General features: G+C 42.0%; 1 protein-coding gene across 2 annotated transcripts in view; it reads left to right on the top strand.

Moving 5' to 3' along the window:
- Positions 1-17,918, top strand: part of ACOT7 (acyl-CoA thioesterase 7) — a 167,383-nt gene extending 149,465 nt beyond the window's left edge. For both annotated transcript variants that reach the window (XM_075279980.1, XM_075279981.1), the window contains exon 10: positions 13,790-17,918. In XM_075279980.1, coding sequence (XP_075136081.1) covers positions 13,790-13,894 — 105 coding nt within the window. In that variant the 3' untranslated portion in view covers positions 13,895-17,918. The remainder of the gene's footprint in view (positions 1-13,789) is intronic.
- The last annotated feature ends 279 nt before the right edge of the window (positions 17,919-18,197 follow it).

Here is an 18,197-nt window from a genome sequence, read left to right on the forward strand (position 1 = left end):
CTTCTGATCAGCCGGTTAAGTCTATTTCTGTCCCTTAATAGCATCAAGTCCAACATTTGCCTCCCTTATTTGTCTTTTATACATTTTATTTTTCTCTGTAATTGTTTAATGTTTTGTCACTACTTTCTTGATTTCGTACTTGTAAAGACTTTATTTTTATCCCCCATTGCTCTTCTTGCTGTCTTATTGTGTTTGGGTAGTATATTTGTTTTTAGTGTTGGTAGCTTTTTATATGCATTTATTAAAAGTTAAGTTTAATAAGATGCACTTCCTTGCTTGTCTATATACTGATGTACCATCTTGGTGGGTGACTTTGTAGTCCCATGATACCTTGTGTATTGCTGACTTTCATGATGGGAAATTACAGGATCATGTTGGCTCTTTTACCCTTCTTCATAGGAAATGTGAAGCTTTGAAGAGCTTTCTCTCCACAGATATCACATTTTTAAGGAAAATTGTAGGTACCTTGCTAGGTACATTGCTCTTAATCAGAAGGTGTGGACACCAACATGCCCTTTGCATTTATCTCAGGGTGATGTGTAAGAGGCAGAATAAACTAGTAATGGTATGGTAGGTGAAAGGTGGCATAAACCACCACTAGTAAAGAATAGATGTCCTGCATCACCCATAATAAAAGACCACTGATTTAGAAGGTTGAGCACTGAATAAATGTCACATATTGTTCTAGTATGTGATGTGGGTGTGGCTGTCAGGAACCACCATTAAATTGAATGATTTAGTACACAAGAGTTCAATACTATATATAAAAAAGACATATAAAGGTGACAAAACTAGCAAAACAGTTTTTAAAATAAGCGGGAGAAAAGACATAAAGACCTTGTGAATTTGATTCCTTTTGTTTCCATGGAGCATGGAGGTTTTCGGATGGGCTGGAAACATTCATCGTGTTGCTGGCTTTCAAAACGTGACAAAGTTCTCTAACAGGGTCCACAGTTTTTGCTAAGTGAGCCCTATGGCTCATACTGAGGCACACCACCTGCCAGGGCGCCCCCACTCATCCTACTTTCGTAAGGTGGGAGATGAACTTCTTCATCCTCATATGGGAAAGCTGGGGAATTAATTTTTTCACCTCTACTTGGGAAAGCTATATATCTGCAGGCCTCTGAGGTCAATTCGTGCCACAACCCACCCTCTTTTATGCCTGATTTGATTCCTGATAGTGATCAAGAGCAATATAATTGGTCTCTCCTGTATTACTTCAATGAACATGCAACCAGATCAGGTCATAACACAGCAGGGGATCTGATCTTGTGATTACAGGAAGAAAATGTCCCAGTTCTCGACATTACATTTATACACACATAACAATATAATACACCAATGATATATACAAACACAGTATAATTCACTAAGGTTATATACAAGTAGAGTTCTTTCATCAATATCAGGTTGGCCAGTCTTCTTCTTTGAAATGTGAAGTTACATAGAGCTCCATCTCCATCTCTCTTTTTTTTTGCCCTGAGATGATGGGAAACACTATTCTATACAAATTCACATTTCCCATGAACAACAGGGATGTGGTTAATATAATCCTATGTTCTGGATTACTACTAGTAATTGTTCACGCCACCTCCCTCACAACATCATGGAGCAAGAAAGCTGGCTGAAGCATGTTGGTGCCCATTCAGTTTTAGGTGAGATGGGTGGTGTAGATATCTTCACCTCTATTTGGTTAGGGAGGGCGAGGGGGGGGGGGGGTTGGCACCAGAGGGCAGAAGGTAAGTAGGGGGGAGGGGGGCCAGATTGCACATGTGGAAAGGGGGAGAAGGGTAACCGAGTCACGGGTAGGTGGTGGTGGGGGAAAGGGGTAGATGTAGGAGGTGACTGTGATCTCTGAAGGGGGCCGGGGGCGCGGGTGGGGGGGGAAAGGGGAGGGCCGGAGGTTCAGCAGCGGGGCCTTGGGGTCCCGGCCCATGATGCTGTGGGAGGGCCCAGCGCCGGCCGCAGGGAAAGGGCCATGGGGGGCCACGGGCCGTGCTGCAGGTGGTTCGCGCAAGGGTGAGGGGACAGCGGATGAAGTCTCGGGTTATAGCTAGTGTTTTATATATGAAGGGAGAACTCTACACACCTTCATGTTTACTATTTAGATGGATGAGAGGGGTATCTTGATAATGTGTTCTCCAATCATAAGTCCCACTGTCACTAATGCCTGTGCCCTATTAGTATGGGTTCCAACCATCCTGGGATATCCCACTTTACTCTGCCATTCTATTCATTACAATAATCGATCTTCCATCAATCCATCAGGAAGGGTCTGGTGGGATTAAAAGAGACTCCCTTTTTACAGCGGAACATTCTCCTCAGTATATGTAGAACAGTTGATGAGATGGGGGCGTGTCTAAGACTACCGCAGGCTACGTATAGGTACGGTAGATAAACTATAGATAAAGTTGTAGTCACAAAACGGTAAACGGAATGGAGCTAAAATGCAGCCAAAGAGGAAGCAGTGAATGAAATAAATAGCGACTGGACAATCACCTTAAGCTTTAGACATTCAGTATGTAAATGACTGTCATCCATTTATGTCACATGTTTTATAGCTACATTTTTAACATTCATCTGTCATCCCAAGGCTTGATTGGAGCTCGATGTTATCTCTTTGAAGTTGAGCTTCATTTACTTGTCAAGTGATTAATAGCAAGTTAAACTCAAAAATTTTCATCAGTTGGAAAGTTTTTTTTTTTTTCTAACCCTCAAAATCCTTTGCGTCAAGTACCTGATAGGCTCCACACATAAAAAGATCTCATTAGCTTGTGCTATTTTTGGAAATGATTCTAATGGAACATCGGTCATTTTCTAGTTCTCGTCTCTAATTATAGCAGACGAACATAGATCTGAGACCTCGGTGAAAAATGATGCAAGTACATGACATTATTGCATAATATCTCTGAAATAAAGATATTCATAAATATTAAAGATTGTCTGTAAGGGATATGGAACAATTGCTATAAATAAGAAACATTCAAGGACCCATTCGAGAACAAGGAGATATTGACTGAGGTTTTTCTTTTTCAGCATTAACCCTTAGTGTAGACAATGCCCATTGATTAAAAAATGGGTTATGTATGCCAACCACTAAAGCATCTAGCACCTGATTTCATTGACTTTGTTAGGGAAATCTGATTTAATAAAGGGGGGACTGCTTCTTAGGGTCCTTATCATGTGGCCACTTTTGAGAGTAGTTAGAAAACGTGTCTTTTGCTCTGGAGAACCAGTCTGTCCTGCATTTGACAGGCGACCCAATGATTTGAATGGGCACCATGTAATGCTTAACTTCCCTTGTGATGGTGCTGCAGGGAAGTTAAACATTAGCCATTGGCTACCAGGTTTCCTTATAGCCGATTAGTTAGGTTCTCAGCAGGGGGACACTTGTGATCAGTTTATTGGCTTTTCTAGTAAGTAGGGATTTCCAGAACATGGAACCCCTCTAATACCTGGTGGTAGTAGAAGCCTTTGGTTGCGAAACATGGGACAACAAGCCAAAGATAGACATCATGAAGACTCTCTGATAACAAAGATGGAGACAACTTAACACTGGTTCAAACCACAAATGGTTTGGTGAACCAGCTATTGATGGGAGAACCCTCTGATGTTTTCACATTTCAGTTCAGTAGCCAACCACGTAATACATGGTCATGCCAAGTCCTCTAGGCCCCTCCACTCTAATAGAAAGAACTCCTAATCCAAGGCTACCTCTATGACCTAAAAGGGGACTTAGAAAAGGCTTATCTTGGTAGGATAACCCTTGTAAGATCACATGCTCCTCTCATTTAAATAAGGTGGGTTCACCTGTAACTTGCTGCCACCCTAGAGTTAGGTTTCGGAGAGCCGTGTGCTGCTGCTGTTGCTGCTCTGGTTTCTGCATGAAAGATGTTTGTGTCCTGAGGCGCTGAGGAGGAGGACGAGGGAAAGATTAGGCCAGATTATTCCAGCGATGATTTGTGACCTAGAAATTACTTTAGGGTGCCTCGGAGCTAAGGTACTGGCATTTGTTAGGCTGCAGCTAGACTGGCGCTTTTGTCCTGTGTCTGTGTTAGTTGACATGGATTCAGCTTGTCAGGATTTTTTTTTTTTTTTTACCTCTGCACATTTTGTAATACATTTTAAGACTAAACATAAAGTGTGATTGCTCAGTTATTACGATGATGATTTTATCTTAATTTATAATATCCGTTCTAAATAGACAATTGTGCTGATGCTTTCTATGACTCGCATCAGTAATGATATTGTTAATGGGGTTGATATGACCTTTAGGATATACAAAGGGAATGAACTACCTAGTGGCAACTTTGGCCAACAAATTGTTGTTTAACTGAACCTAGGAGCTTTACTTTTATGTATGCACTAGAAAAATGATGTTCTCTACAGCAGTGATAGGTTATCCTTAGGATAGGCCAACAGTGTTTTAAAGGGATTGTTGGGAAGAAATAATACTCCTACACTAAGCTAAACCCCCCCCCCCCCTTGCCAAACTTCTTACTTACTTACTCACTTTACAAAAAATGGATATTTTCCCAGATTGCCAGGACGGTCATGTTATCGTCCCAGGTACATTTTACAGTGACGTTCCATTTCCCTGTTTCTGGAAATGGAATGTAACAAATACTAACTCCCCACCCATCATACTTGTCTGTCTCTATTGGCACTCTGGCTCTATTGTGCAGGCATCGGCACATATCAAGGGGAGAAGGAGCTATCCCCACTGAAAGAAGTGTTCACCAGTGCCAAGAAGTTCTGGACAGGAAGACAGGTAAGTATGATAGGGTGGGTTAAGTTAGTTTGTTAGGAAGGTAGTGGGGGGGGCTAGCTAGAGAAACAGGAAGGGGGTGTGAAAAAGGGCGTGAGAGGGGGAGGTAGGGTGAGCCAGCTGTGAGTGAAGAACAATGCATTATGGTAATTGTAGGCAGTGGTGAACCTAGCGTCTCTGCTGCCTGAGGCAAATGATCGAGAGACGCACCCCACCGGGGGTGTTGTTCATCTTTTGATCGTCCGCCTCAGACAGCGCTGCCTCTGCGATCCTCTTCTCTCAGCAGTCAGACGTCTATATACGCTGATACATAGACGTCTGAACCAGCGCAAGGGAAGCGGCAGCTCTCCTTGCGCTGGTTCAAGGAAAAAAAGTTTTTAAAAAAAATCGCCCGGGTTGCCGCCCTCCTCCGGTCCGCCGCCCGAGGCGGCTACCTCACCTTGCCTCATTACAAGTGCGGCGCTGATTGTAGGATAAAATAAGAGGAAGATACCCATGTAAACAAATGCAGAAGATGGAGGAGCCCCCAGAGAAACCCATAAATCACTCAAAACAATGCTAAAGGTATTTGGGTGCACATATTAACCCAGTCATCGCTGTTTAGGCTCCCCTTGAAAAACTCTTTATGTAATGATTTACCTGCTGCTTTATGAAAAGTAAAGTTAAATATACAACAATGAGGTATATGGATGGTAGTCATTGAGAGGGGCCTCCCATAGAGAACAACCTATCTGCACCACGTGAAGCGGTCACCGGCAATTCCTTACATGATCTAATTGCATAGATTCACAAATTGCTGCTTCTGTTTTGTAGCCTTGTTACTCTGTCAAGATTTGACAGATTATAAAATGAGCCCGCCAAGCAGATCTTCAATGGATTTATCAGGGGCATGAATGTAAATGAGCAATTTGTACAAGCTGATATTTCCAGGCAGGGAGATATAAGCAGCCTGGTCAGGCCAATTTACACCGCAGCAGAACGGGAACTCAGCTGTTAAGACAACATGTAAATTGCATAATAGGGAGACGAGAATATCTTTATTGGACTGTATAACAGTCTATGAGGCCGAGAGGGAAGGTTGTGGAGGTCATTTGGAAATACAGAATTTTTCAATCCATGATGGGATAATGCATCATTATCCACAAACAGTAAGATATGATTAATTTGCTATAATACATGGCAAGCAGTCAGCCATGAGAAGGCTTGCCATATGTATTATAGGTTTATAAAGGATCAGCATATTCTACACTGGATGCACACAGAACTACTCTAGATACAAATCACCAGTGCATACCGTAAGATGTAGCAGTGCTGATCTGGTCTATGCGGCTGGCCTTTTCATAGATAAAAGTACAACAGGTTCTGTGGTTTACTATATATGTAAACTGTGCATGCACACAATGACCCGGAAAGGCCATTTCTACCTTAGAATACAGTTCTTCCTAGTATCTTTTATATATAAGGAACTATCTTAATTTCCTAGAAATCCATGCATGAGGTAGTCTATGGTTTGTACCCATCTGACATTGGTAGGTAAAAAAATCAGAGACCATTATACCAGGGCTATGGGGTCAGGACCAATATTGGATGGAGTCTGAAAAAAGTTACTGACCCCAAGTCCGGCTTCAAAGTAATAGGATTAGCATCAGTTAGTAGGTGCAGCTCTGCTTATTCTGGTGCAGTTGGAATTTTTACTTTAGTCCCCACCATTCCTGAGCGACAAGCACAGTTAGTTTTGGTTCCCAGTGTACAGTTCAAGCTCTGTAATGTCAGGTGAGTCATGTCAGACAGGGGTGTGTGATTGAGAGCTCCAATCAGAGGCAGCCAGTGTCAGCACTCAGAATCACACCGCTTACCTGCTCCTGCCTGACACCGCCCTCCTGACTATATAGAACATAAATAGTATATAAGGAACCAAAACTATCAGTATTGATTGCTTGGGAATGGTGAGGGCCAGACAAAAAATTGTGCCAACTGTGACAGAATCGGTGAAGCAGCAGCTATTAACAGATGTACAAAACTGGACTTGTTGGAAGTGGTAAAAGGGTCCTAGAACAACCCCTTCCCAATAAAGCAAATATGGATGTCTTAGAGAGAGACCACTGTATAAACCACAGTGGAGAATTTTCTAACTTGCACTGATCAACACCAGGGATTAGAGCAAGGATGGCACAAAAAGGATTATCCCAAAAAGTGTATGATAGAAAAATCCCTTTAACAGCTTCACACAGCTCAAATTGTTCAGGTCAACTTTAGAAAGAAATGCTCCTTAAAAAAAATCTTGACATTTTTCCATAAAATTGATTTCACCAGCTGACTCCCAAACACATCTGCTGTTCTTGTTACGTACTTCATCATAAGATCTTCCAAGTTCACTTGCCATTGTAATCCCACTCAGCCCTGCTTCAAGGTTAGTGCTTTGTGTAGCTGTCTCTTTTGACAGCCGAATAAAGATACAGGGACAATACAACTTTCACTCGTTCAGCTCTGCTTTGCCATCACATGAATTCATAAGATTCTGATGTTTTGAAACATGTCAAGATCTGAAAGTGAGATTCACGAGTTCCGCCTGTGTACGGCTTCCTGCTCATTCACTGTCGCCATAGAGCACTGTATGATATCCACTTACATGTGTTACATTATATTGTAAGAAGTGGATGCTTATAACATCTTGCAGAGTTTATCCAATATGGGCAGACTTCTGTGCAGTAGATATGACTATATTAACTGTACATGATGTGGGGAAGGTAGCTCGGTAGCTGCAATGGTGCGGACCCAACCAGACAGAGACAGGGACACAAAATCTGTAGCAAAGAGGTTTATTTAGAAAAAAACAGCAAACTAAATAAAGCTTCACATCAGGCACAAAAAAAGAACAAAATAAAATACAACTTTAACAGGGGGCCACACCATGGCTCAGTGGTTAGCACTGCAGGCTTGCAGCGCTGGGGTCCTGGTGTTCAAATCCCACCAAGGTCAAAAAACCATCTTCAAGGAGTTTGTATGTTCTCCCTGTGTTTGCATGGATTTCCATCCCATATTCCAAAAAGACATACTGATAGGGAAAAAATGTACATTGTGAGCTCTATGTGGGGCTCACAATCTACATTAAAAAAAAATACAGCTTTAACTTCAGGCAAAAAAATGTCAAACAAAATCCTGCTAGTCTGATCAGTAACTAAACAATAAGTACTTGCTATATGCGTGGCTTAATAACAACGAGTTTACCACACGAGTAAACAAAAATAGCGCAATACAGTCTTATCAGACTCTCAGTGTGTCAGGACAGAACCAGGAGCCTCCTCTCACTCCCAGGATCTCCCCTGAAATGCAGGCTCTGCAGCCTTTTATGGTCCAGGATCCACACCTCGGGCTGAGACCTCCTCAAGACCCGCCCTGGATCACACATAGGTCAGAAACCTGGGGAGATATACACTCACCGGCTACTATATTAGGTACACCTGTCCAACTTCTCGTTAACACTTAATTTCTAATCAGCCAATCACATGGCGGCAACTCAGTGCATTTAGGCATGTAGACATGGTCAAGACAATCTCCTGCAGTTCAAACCAAGCATCAGTATGGGGAAGAAAGGTGATTTGAGTGCCTTTGAACGTGGCATGGTTGTTGGTGCCAGAAGGGCTGGTATGAGTATTTCAGAAACTGCTGATCTACTGGGATTTTCACGCACAACCATCTCTAGGGTTTACAGAGAATGGTCCGAAAAAGAAAAAACATCCAGTGAGTGGCAGTTCTGTGGGCGGAAATGAGTTGTTGATGCCAGAGGTCAGAGGAGAATGGCCAGACTGGTTTGAGCTAATAGAAAGGCAACAGTGACTCAAATAGCCACCCGTTACAACCAAGGTAGCCAGAAGAGCATCTCTGAACGCACAGTATGTCGAACTTTGAGGCAGATGGGCTACAGCAGCAGAAGACCACACCGGGTGCCACTCCTTTCAGCTAAGAACAGGAAACTGAGGCTACAATTTGCACAAGCTCATCGAAATTGGACAATTGAAGATTGGAAAAACGTTGCCTGGTCTGATGAGTCTCGATTTCTGCTGCGACATTCGGATGGTAGGGTCAGAATTTGGCGTCAGCAACATGAAAGCATGGATCCATCCTGCCTTGTATCAACGGTTCAGGCTGGTGGTGGTGGTGTCATGGTGTGGGGAATATTTTCTTGGCACTCTTTGGGCCCCTTGGTACCAATTGAGCATTGTTGCAACGCCAAAGCCTACCTGAGTATTGTTGCTGACCATGTCCATCCCTTTATGACCACAATGTACCCAACATCTGATGGCTACTTTCAGCAGGATAATGCGCCATGTCATAAAGCTGGAATCATCTCAGACTGGTTTCTTGAACATGACAATGAGTTCACTGTACTGCAATGGCCTCCACAATCACCAGATCTCAATCCAATAGAGCATCTTTGGGATGTGGTGGAACGGGAGAGTCGCATCATGGATGTGCAGCCGACAAATCTGCGGCAACTGTGTGATGCCATCATGTCAATATGGACCAAAATCTCTGAGGAATGCTTCCAGCACCTTGTTGAATCTATGCCACGAAGAATTGAGGCAGTTCTGAAGGCAAAAGGGGGTCCAACCCGTTACTAGCATGGTGTACCTAATAAAGTGGCCGGTGAGTGTACCAGGACTCCAGCACTCTGCCTCAAATGAAAAAAAGAGAGAGAGAGGGCACCGAGCCGACCCTAGTGTAGTATATAAAGCCAAAGTAGCAGTCCAATAGGTAAGCAAACAATTAGCTGCTCACCTGGCAAGGTTGTGTGGGACACAACAACTAAAAGAGTAACAAGCAGTATGGAGACCAAATGGGCAGCAGCCAAGCACATGTCATAGGAACGTCAGACCAGCAACGAACATGGACCAGCCTCCTCAGAAGCACAGGTGAAAAAGGTGCTCACCCCAATGGATAAGTTTGGAAATTTTATTAAGCACGCCGCGTTTCGGGCTACTTGAGCCCTTTCTCAAGTGCACAAATCACCTTTTGCGGTGTTTTGCGTGGCTTTCTCTGGGAACTCATGGTGACCTCTGCCTTTGTTTACATAGCTTCCTGCTGTCTTAGCCTAGGCTATGTAAACAAAGGCAGAGGTCACCATGAGCTCCCAGAGAAAGCTACGCAAAACACCGCAAAAGGTGATTTGTGCACTTGATAAAGGGCTCAAGTAGCCCGAAACGCATCGTGCTTAATAAAATTTCCAAACTTAATCATTGGGGTGAGCGCCGTTTTCGCCTGTGCTTCTGAGGAGGCTGGTCCATGTTCGTTCCAGCACTCTGCCTGTCACCTTCTAACAATGAGTCCTAGTGGTATTAGAAAAGAGGGATAAAAGTACTGGGTAGGAAGCACAGTGCTCCAAGACTTTGTTGCACACTCTTGAAACTCACATCTTCCGGTTTGTCTCTACGGCTTTTTATTGCACGTGGGCCAGACATGGAGCAGTGTGATTGTGCGTCGTTTAAATGCTGAGATCTCCAAATTCCCTATACAGTGTCTAGTCCCTTTCCCTTATGGAAAGAATTGTACTGGATGTGGATTTGTAGGATGACACAGCAGTCAGAGCAAAACTTATCTGAGTTCTATGGAAGTTGCAAATTTTTGCTCAAAATTGCTTGTATCAAAACATCAGAAAGCTGGGGCAAAGAACTTACTTTAAATTTTATAGTAGAAAAGCCCCTTTAATGGGCTGTACCATTGACAGGGGATAATCTACCCCACTCCCCCCCTTCTCCTCCCTTTCCCAAAGGCATATTTAGCTGTAAGGCAATTGGCTACAGAAGACGCTCTTCCGCACTGTCTTCGATAAGAGACCAGAAAATCTAAACCACATTCATTTTGAGGTTTACTGTTCCTTTGAATAGAAGTCTCAAAGCTCTGATGTATGGTGACCTGTATAATATCTAGGCAAAGCAGACACCGACACCCTTTTGTAAGGGAAAAGGGCCTTACCCATAGTCTGTTTTTGGAAAATATTACAATTGTGCAGTGAATGTGTGGAGATAAAATAGATTTAAAAGAATGGAGGAGCTGTGAACAAATCGTGAGATCTGTGCTGCTTCATATGTATGACAAATGATAAAAATAGCAACTCGCACCTCTAGGTGTTTTCAGATGTTTAATGAAGAATGTGAATGTTTTAAGATGGATGGAAATGAGCGCTGGATGAGGAGGCAAAGCTTCACAGTATAAGCAATTCAGTGCGACACAGAGGTGTCAAACCATCATTTCTCAGTACAGTCAAAAACTAGATTAGATCCAATCCAATGTGTCCTGGAGAATAGCGTGGACGGAGAAAGAAAAAATAGCAATAAAGTATGACTCGAGTTATAAACAGCCGACTTAACTCCATGACTGTAAGGTTGTTGAGAGAACTTAAGAGATCGCTATACCTAGAAATAGTAGGAAATATATTTATCCTCACTGTCTGTAGAGCTTTCTGTGGGATTCTGACAGTCCTGTAAAAATTCTTGCAAGGAAACGCAGGTTATTCTGCGCCATCTGGCTGGACACTGGGTAAGGGTGTGGGTGTAAAGGGGTTTCCAGGAACTCAACATTTTTGATGCAATTACTATATCCACAGGATAGATCATTATTATCAGATTGGTTGGGGTCCATCATCCGAACTCCGAACCGATCAGCTGATGCGGTCACTGGAAGCCATATGCCAAGTATACAACTGGAAGAAGCCTTGCTCCTATTCAACTGAACAAGAGCGAGGCTACAGCTCCAGTGGCATTGCTATAGTGTACGAAGGATAGATCATCGGTAGCAAAAAGATCAGATCTGGACAACTCTTGGTCTTCTTGTCATACTATTTACAGCCAGTTGTCTTACAGCCCAGCACCAGACAGTGATAAGAGGAGGACATGGCTGAGCTCTTAACATATGTGAAAATATTTTTCATATCTTTTTCCTTGTACTATTATAATTTAACCTAAGACCAAGGGAAAGGAGGAGATGAAGGCTGGAAGTGCTGATATTTTTATCTTCTTTTTTGCATTTTTGTGTTTAGACTATATAGAAGGCTCTTAGGGCACGGTATGGCGTATTTTGGTCCTGATTGTGACGCGGGAAGCCGCGTCAGAATAGGGCCAAACTGCGCCTGCCGTGACTGTCACGGCTTCCCGCTCCAGAGCAGGCCCAAATTAATGGGCCTAGTCCAGAGGGTGCTGCCACAAGGTGGATGCCGGGGCTGAATCAGCCACGAAATCCGCCTGAAGAAAGGGCAGCTCGCTTCTTTTTTCCGTGAGCGGGAACATGCCGCTCACTGAAAAAAGTAAGCTAGCGGTCTACATAGACCTCTATTGTGAGGGGGCAGATTCTGACGTGGATTCAGCGCCAAAATCCATCCCCTCTTGTCCCGTGTGAACAAGCCTTTAAGCTGATTCATTTAGCCTTTAAAGGATTCTTCAAGTGTATATATAACAGTCACAAGAGACCTGGCTACAAAGCAAAGGTAGCCTAAGAAGCACACCACTCCAATAGTACATGGGCTATATCATTCATTGGCCCCCCAATGTCTTACTATCAATGGAATATGTTACCAGTGTCAACAGGCAAACAGGAGGAAATACGTAGGAGGTGTAGAGACTGCAGTTTCACCTGGGCTCAGTAGTGTAAATGTACCCATTGTCTCATATGAGGTGACGAGTACTAAAAATAACCGTGGGGCATGTTTCAAATTTTGTTTTATTGCTCATGTGCTTCACTTTTTAAACACACCAATGACCAAGTAGATACTCGTCCGATTCCTACCACCATCCCTTCTTTGTTGTCCATTCCCTTTTATTTTTAAAGGGGTTCTTCAAAACTCAATACTGATGGTTTAGCCTTAGGTTAAGTTATTAATATAGGGGTCTAACTGCAGGCACATCCACCAATCAGCTGTTTTCACCTTAATATAGGATGCTGGAAGCCGACTGCTCTCTACAATGTACAGTGGCCATGCTGCCATTTTTAAGTGAATGAGAACTCGGTTGCAATAGCATAGCACGGCCACTGAACAGTGTGTGGCGCTATCTGCTTCTGATACATCTGATCTTGGGGCTGCCAAGAGCCATCCTTAGAGGATTAGTGAGGGTCATTATTGAGTCTTGAAGAATTCCTTTAACCACACTGTCATTGTACTGGGCCATACGATTTAGAACTGTGAACGTGAATGAGGATTGCAAAAGTAGGAATTTTATTTTCATGCAGAAGATCACTACCATCATTACTAATATCAGTTCATATACGTTCATTTGGCTTCTACCTTGTAAGGCGTATACAATATCAGATACTGATGGAATTTGGTGAACTCTTCACTCTTTGTCTGTCTTTAGTCCTTATCATCCTACAGGAATAAATATTAGAAGTCATTTAAAAAAAAAAAAAAATTTCTCCGTTTCAGACCGCAGCATCTCTGCTAGTTTTAAATTTGAGCATTTTTTTCCATTGTTTTCCAGACCTGAAATCAGTCATACTACGCCAGGAAAATTTTTGGCCCAACTTGTCAGACAGATGTAGCATTTTTGCCTGAAGGTATGAGAGCGAGCAGCTCTCCTCGGAGACAGAGTACAGATAAACCTCGGCTTTAATGGTGTGATTATTACATAAAGCTCATATTTGGGATTATTTTAGTTTTTCCTTTTTCGCATTCCTTGATCCTCCCACAATTTTCCATTTTCTATTTTTGAGCAAAAGCCGTTTAGGCCAAACAAGTACATCATTATAACTCTATTCTTCATTTTCCTGTGAAGACCATGGTCTTATATGGTATTTCACAGCATATATTCACCTCTGCTAATTCTTCACGTTTATGAAATCATTTTGTGAGTTCTTCTCTATTCCATTCAACTGCTTTTAATCCTTGGAAAGCTGGGTGACAAGCAATCACATTTTTGTGTAAAATAAGTCTGTATGTAAACTGTAAAACTGTGGACATGCCCTTTAAGTATCTGTTTTTATTCTTACTGTGACTTCTACCAATGACGATTACATATTTTCATCTTAATGTAGCTTGAGACTGAAGACGAGAAGAAGCGATTTGAAGAAGGAAAAGGCCGCTACCTGCAAACCAAAGCCAAGAGACAGATGAACACACAATCCTTGACCCAACAATAATGGCGTCGTCCAGGGATCTGCTGCAGTGATCAGGAAAAAGAAGCCTTGATAGAGAGGAACACTGGCCAAGCGATCACTGAGTTTAGTGTTATGTGATGTAAAATATAATATAACTTATTTTAGGCTCTACCGTTGTTTGTGCGCACAGATTACACTTATCTATAGGTGGGAATGCGGTGTCTATGTAATGAGCAGTAGTGCAATGTAGGATGCTCAGTAGGTAGCAATATACAGTAGTGTAGGTATATTATAAGTCCAGCTATTTGTCCAGTCTCTCTTAGAATATTGGCCTCTTGAATAGACCAGATAATATGTCCATGACTGGCAAGGGAATACATACCATAGAGGCAGAGCATGTAGCTGCTATGGAGCTTTTGGAGAAAAGGGGGGAAGCCCTTGTTGGTCCCATCTCTTTTGCTATTAGGTAGCAAGAACCTGTACAGGACTCCCCTCCCCAGAGTAACTGAATTGTTAGCAAAAAGGGGTTGGGTATAGGACCAAGGGACATGAAAAAGGGGAAGGAGAGTGAGACATGCACCAGACCCTTCTATTTGCCATTATAATGGCACTGATAACAAGTTGTGGGGTCATCATAGCTAGAAATTATTAAATAGAGAAGCCTTATTTCTTAGGTGGACCTGCACATCCATGATATGTAACCTTGCACACAAAATGATCATGTTTTAGTATTCAACGTTCATTATTTGGTTACTTTAAAAGTAAAACATGAAAAATATGGAAAGTTGGGAATCCATCATAGATGAAGGCAGTGATAGGCTCAGGCCTGGCCTTGGCCAAGCATCCCTCCTTATTCAACAATCCACTTATGGACTGGTTTTTTAAGGATACCACTGCTTTATTGGAAACCATTTGTCTGTAAAAGGGCTTAGTCATAAAGACAGGATCCCTTTAAAGAGACATCTATCTTTTGCCTTATTACACCGGATTCTAGTTTCTCCTTTCAGAAATTCAGTTCTCAGTTGGTTTGAGTATTCATATCCATACTCTGTATTACTCAGCTCTATAAGTTTTATATGCTGGGCACATCTAGACTAGAGATGAGCAAGTAGTATTCAATCGAATATCGAATAACATTATAGTCTATGGGAAAAAACAGGAATGTTGTTCCGGTTTCCATAGAAGCCAGAGTTCGACACATTGGATCCTCCAAGTTCCGGAAGTAGCAGGACGAGGAGCACGAGGAGGTTTTTGCATTGAATTCAATGGAATTTTCCCGCGTGGTATTCAACCGATACGAGTATTCGATCGAATAGTCGTATTCGATCGAATACTACTCGCTCATCTCTAATCTAGACCTTTCATTGGTGATGTTAAGGTTCTTGTTAGTTGTCCTTGAAAATCATGGAAACCTTTGTCACCGCTAGAAACCAGTCAAATGGCTCCTTTTAATTTGAAACCATTTGCATTAAATTGTAGCCATGGTGTGATTGGTTGATATGAGCAATATCAAGGTTTTGAACCCACTATGCCATATGATCCTTTAGTATTAAACCATTATCTCAGTATTGTGAAGGTTGGCTTACATTATCCACTGAGACACCAACCTATTCCCAAACCCATGCCCAGACTCATTCCTTGCCTACAAGGAGAACTACAAGAAATCTGGTGGCCATCTCCATAGCTTCCCACGTGTGATGTGATTCTAAAGCTAATGTCATTGTCCTAAAGTATCGTATATGGTAAACTCTAGAACTTTCTGATATTTGATTTGGTTGCCTCAGAACCGCTTTCTGCCTTATTGTCTTGTAATCAGCTTTCTTACCTGGCTGTTAGGTGGTAGTAGTATACAGGACAATATATTATGTGCATTATAGGGTCGGTGGTTGTATTGCTTTACAGATGATGTTTTTACAGAGTCTGGTGGGACTAGCCTTAAAGGGGTTCTTAAGTATTGCAGTACACTGTAGATCTCCCTAGTATAGATAGATCCCTTACCAGTACAGGGAATAGACCTACAACTCTGCTAAAATTGTAGCAAACCCTCAGCTGTCAGTAGTATTCAGGAGTTACAGGTTTTAATGTAACTCTGGATGTAAACAAAGAATATTAGAGCTAGAAAGTGACAACTCCGAACCTGGGTGTTTAACGCCATAGGTCAATGTATAAACACAGCACCTAAGGGGTTGTTTAGACTTGTTGATTTCCCAACTCCTTCATAGCCCCCCTCCTCCACATTGTAATTGGTGGTACCAATGCATGGTCATGGTAATCCTGGGCTTTCCATCTGTGTCTTCCTATTAGGTCCTGCCTCCTTAAGCACCTAATAAGGTTGCTGTCAGTATCAGTAAAAAACGTGAATAAATGGACCATTTTTGAAAATGTAAAAAAAAAAAAAAAAATCTTAAATGGAGTCTATCATCAGAGCTCAATATATCAACCCAAATAGACATACCAGCCTGTAGATAGATATGTTATGTTGGATATGTCATTGTGTTCCCCTTGTAAATCGGTGCCTCCATTGTTGAAATACTGTTGTTTTTGTCAATATACAATGAGCTACTTGGAACCACGAGAGTTTTGCAGGATAACTCTTTGGAGCAGTGGCAATGACCATGTTGTACCAAAACGCTCATCTGCATATTGATAAAAACAACGATATCTCCGCAACGGAGGGACAGATTGACAAAGTAAAAACACTGATTCATGTGACCCTTACATATCCATATAAAGGGCTGAGTTGATATACTAAGTTCTGGCGAAAGCACCCTTTAAAATTAATCCTAAAATTAACTATACTGACCCACAGAATAAAGGTATTCAGGTTATATGAACAGCACAAAATGTAAAATATATTTTTAAAAATACCAAAAGATTTTATTTTGAATCCTTTCCAGGAGGAGCTAAGAAATATTTAGTCAGTAAGTTATAGGCACCAAAAAAGGGGCCACTGAAATACATAACGTATCCTGCAAAACACAAGTCCTCAAACAGTGGAATTGGAGGAAAATTAAAAATAAATTGTGGCTTTTTCTTCAGAATTTACAATATTGCTGCTTATACTTAAGACCAAAACTGGCTATGGCCTTAGGGGGCATTCGCACGGAGTTTCCGTGCGCTGATTCTGACGCGGAATTCGCATCAGCATCTGAACTAAAGTCTCCCAATGACTTCAATGAGTTCCGCGCAAAAGTCAATGGGAAGCTTTTTTTTCCATGTGGATTCTGTGTCAGAATCCGTGCCAAAATACTCTATGTGGATGTCCCCTTATAGGGAGTCTGTCAACAAGATGAAGCATATTAAACTACTAACACAAGTAGATAAATTCAAGTGAGCTTGACCTAACATGTTGAAAATTTTTGTCTCCATTACCAAGATATTAATTTATTTCACAATATGCAAATGAGCAGTCTGGTGCACTGAGGGCTTTACGTTGCTCCAAATTTCTATACCCTCCTCTGTTATAATATGCCTTTATTCCCCTCTCCCTTCTTGGAGTTCTAGGGCCAGAAAGCTATACTGAATTCTCACCGGGCTCAGTGTTCATGCATTTGCATCTGTGTATTGTAAAGGTGTGGAGTGTAGAAGTTTAGCGCAACAGAGCTGCCCTCGGTGCTCCAGATTGCTCATTTGCATATTGTGAAATGAATTTCTGCAATGGTGCCACACATTTTTATGTGGGAAGATGCGTTACATTCCGGTGAACCTGGTGACAGACTCCCTTTAAGGGGTAAGAACCCTTAACATTTGCAGAAACAGAAGCCTAGGTTGGTCATGACTTGAGAAGGTTATCCACCTCAAATTATATTTTTTTCTAAAAAGGTGCTTAAAAATGTCATTAAGTCCATGCACTGTTCTGCTGCTATATATTGTGGTCGCTTTCTAAATTTTATCATGTCATTGATCAGAAGTGAAATTATTTTCGTAACTAATGTATAAAAGTGCTAAGACCGAATAACTCCCAACTATAACATTTCAGCAATAGAATGGCGTCTGATGTGGGAGATGGAATATTTTAAAGGTCTTTACTGCATATTTATTTCTAATAAAAAAAAATGGATGGAAATGTTTTGTGTTTCATGAGCCATGATTTGGGAACGTATGATGGAGGATAGCAAGAATTTAATATTGCAGTGAACGAATACAAGGAGCTTCAAGGAATCATGCAATGCTTCATCTATCCAGTGGAGGCACTGCAGGGTAACTGAACATTTGCAGACACTTCCCCTGCAGATTACAGCTGATCACTGAGGGTCGCAGCAGGAGGATCCTCTGCAATCAATTTTAGTCCCCTGAGAAAAACGTACTGACATCCCCCTTTAAACTGAAGTGCTAACATCGCGCC

This window comes from Leptodactylus fuscus, chromosome 6 (genome assembly GCF_031893055.1).
Source record: "Leptodactylus fuscus isolate aLepFus1 chromosome 6, aLepFus1.hap2, whole genome shotgun sequence".
Classification (NCBI taxonomy): Eukaryota; Metazoa; Chordata; class Amphibia; order Anura; family Leptodactylidae; genus Leptodactylus; species Leptodactylus fuscus.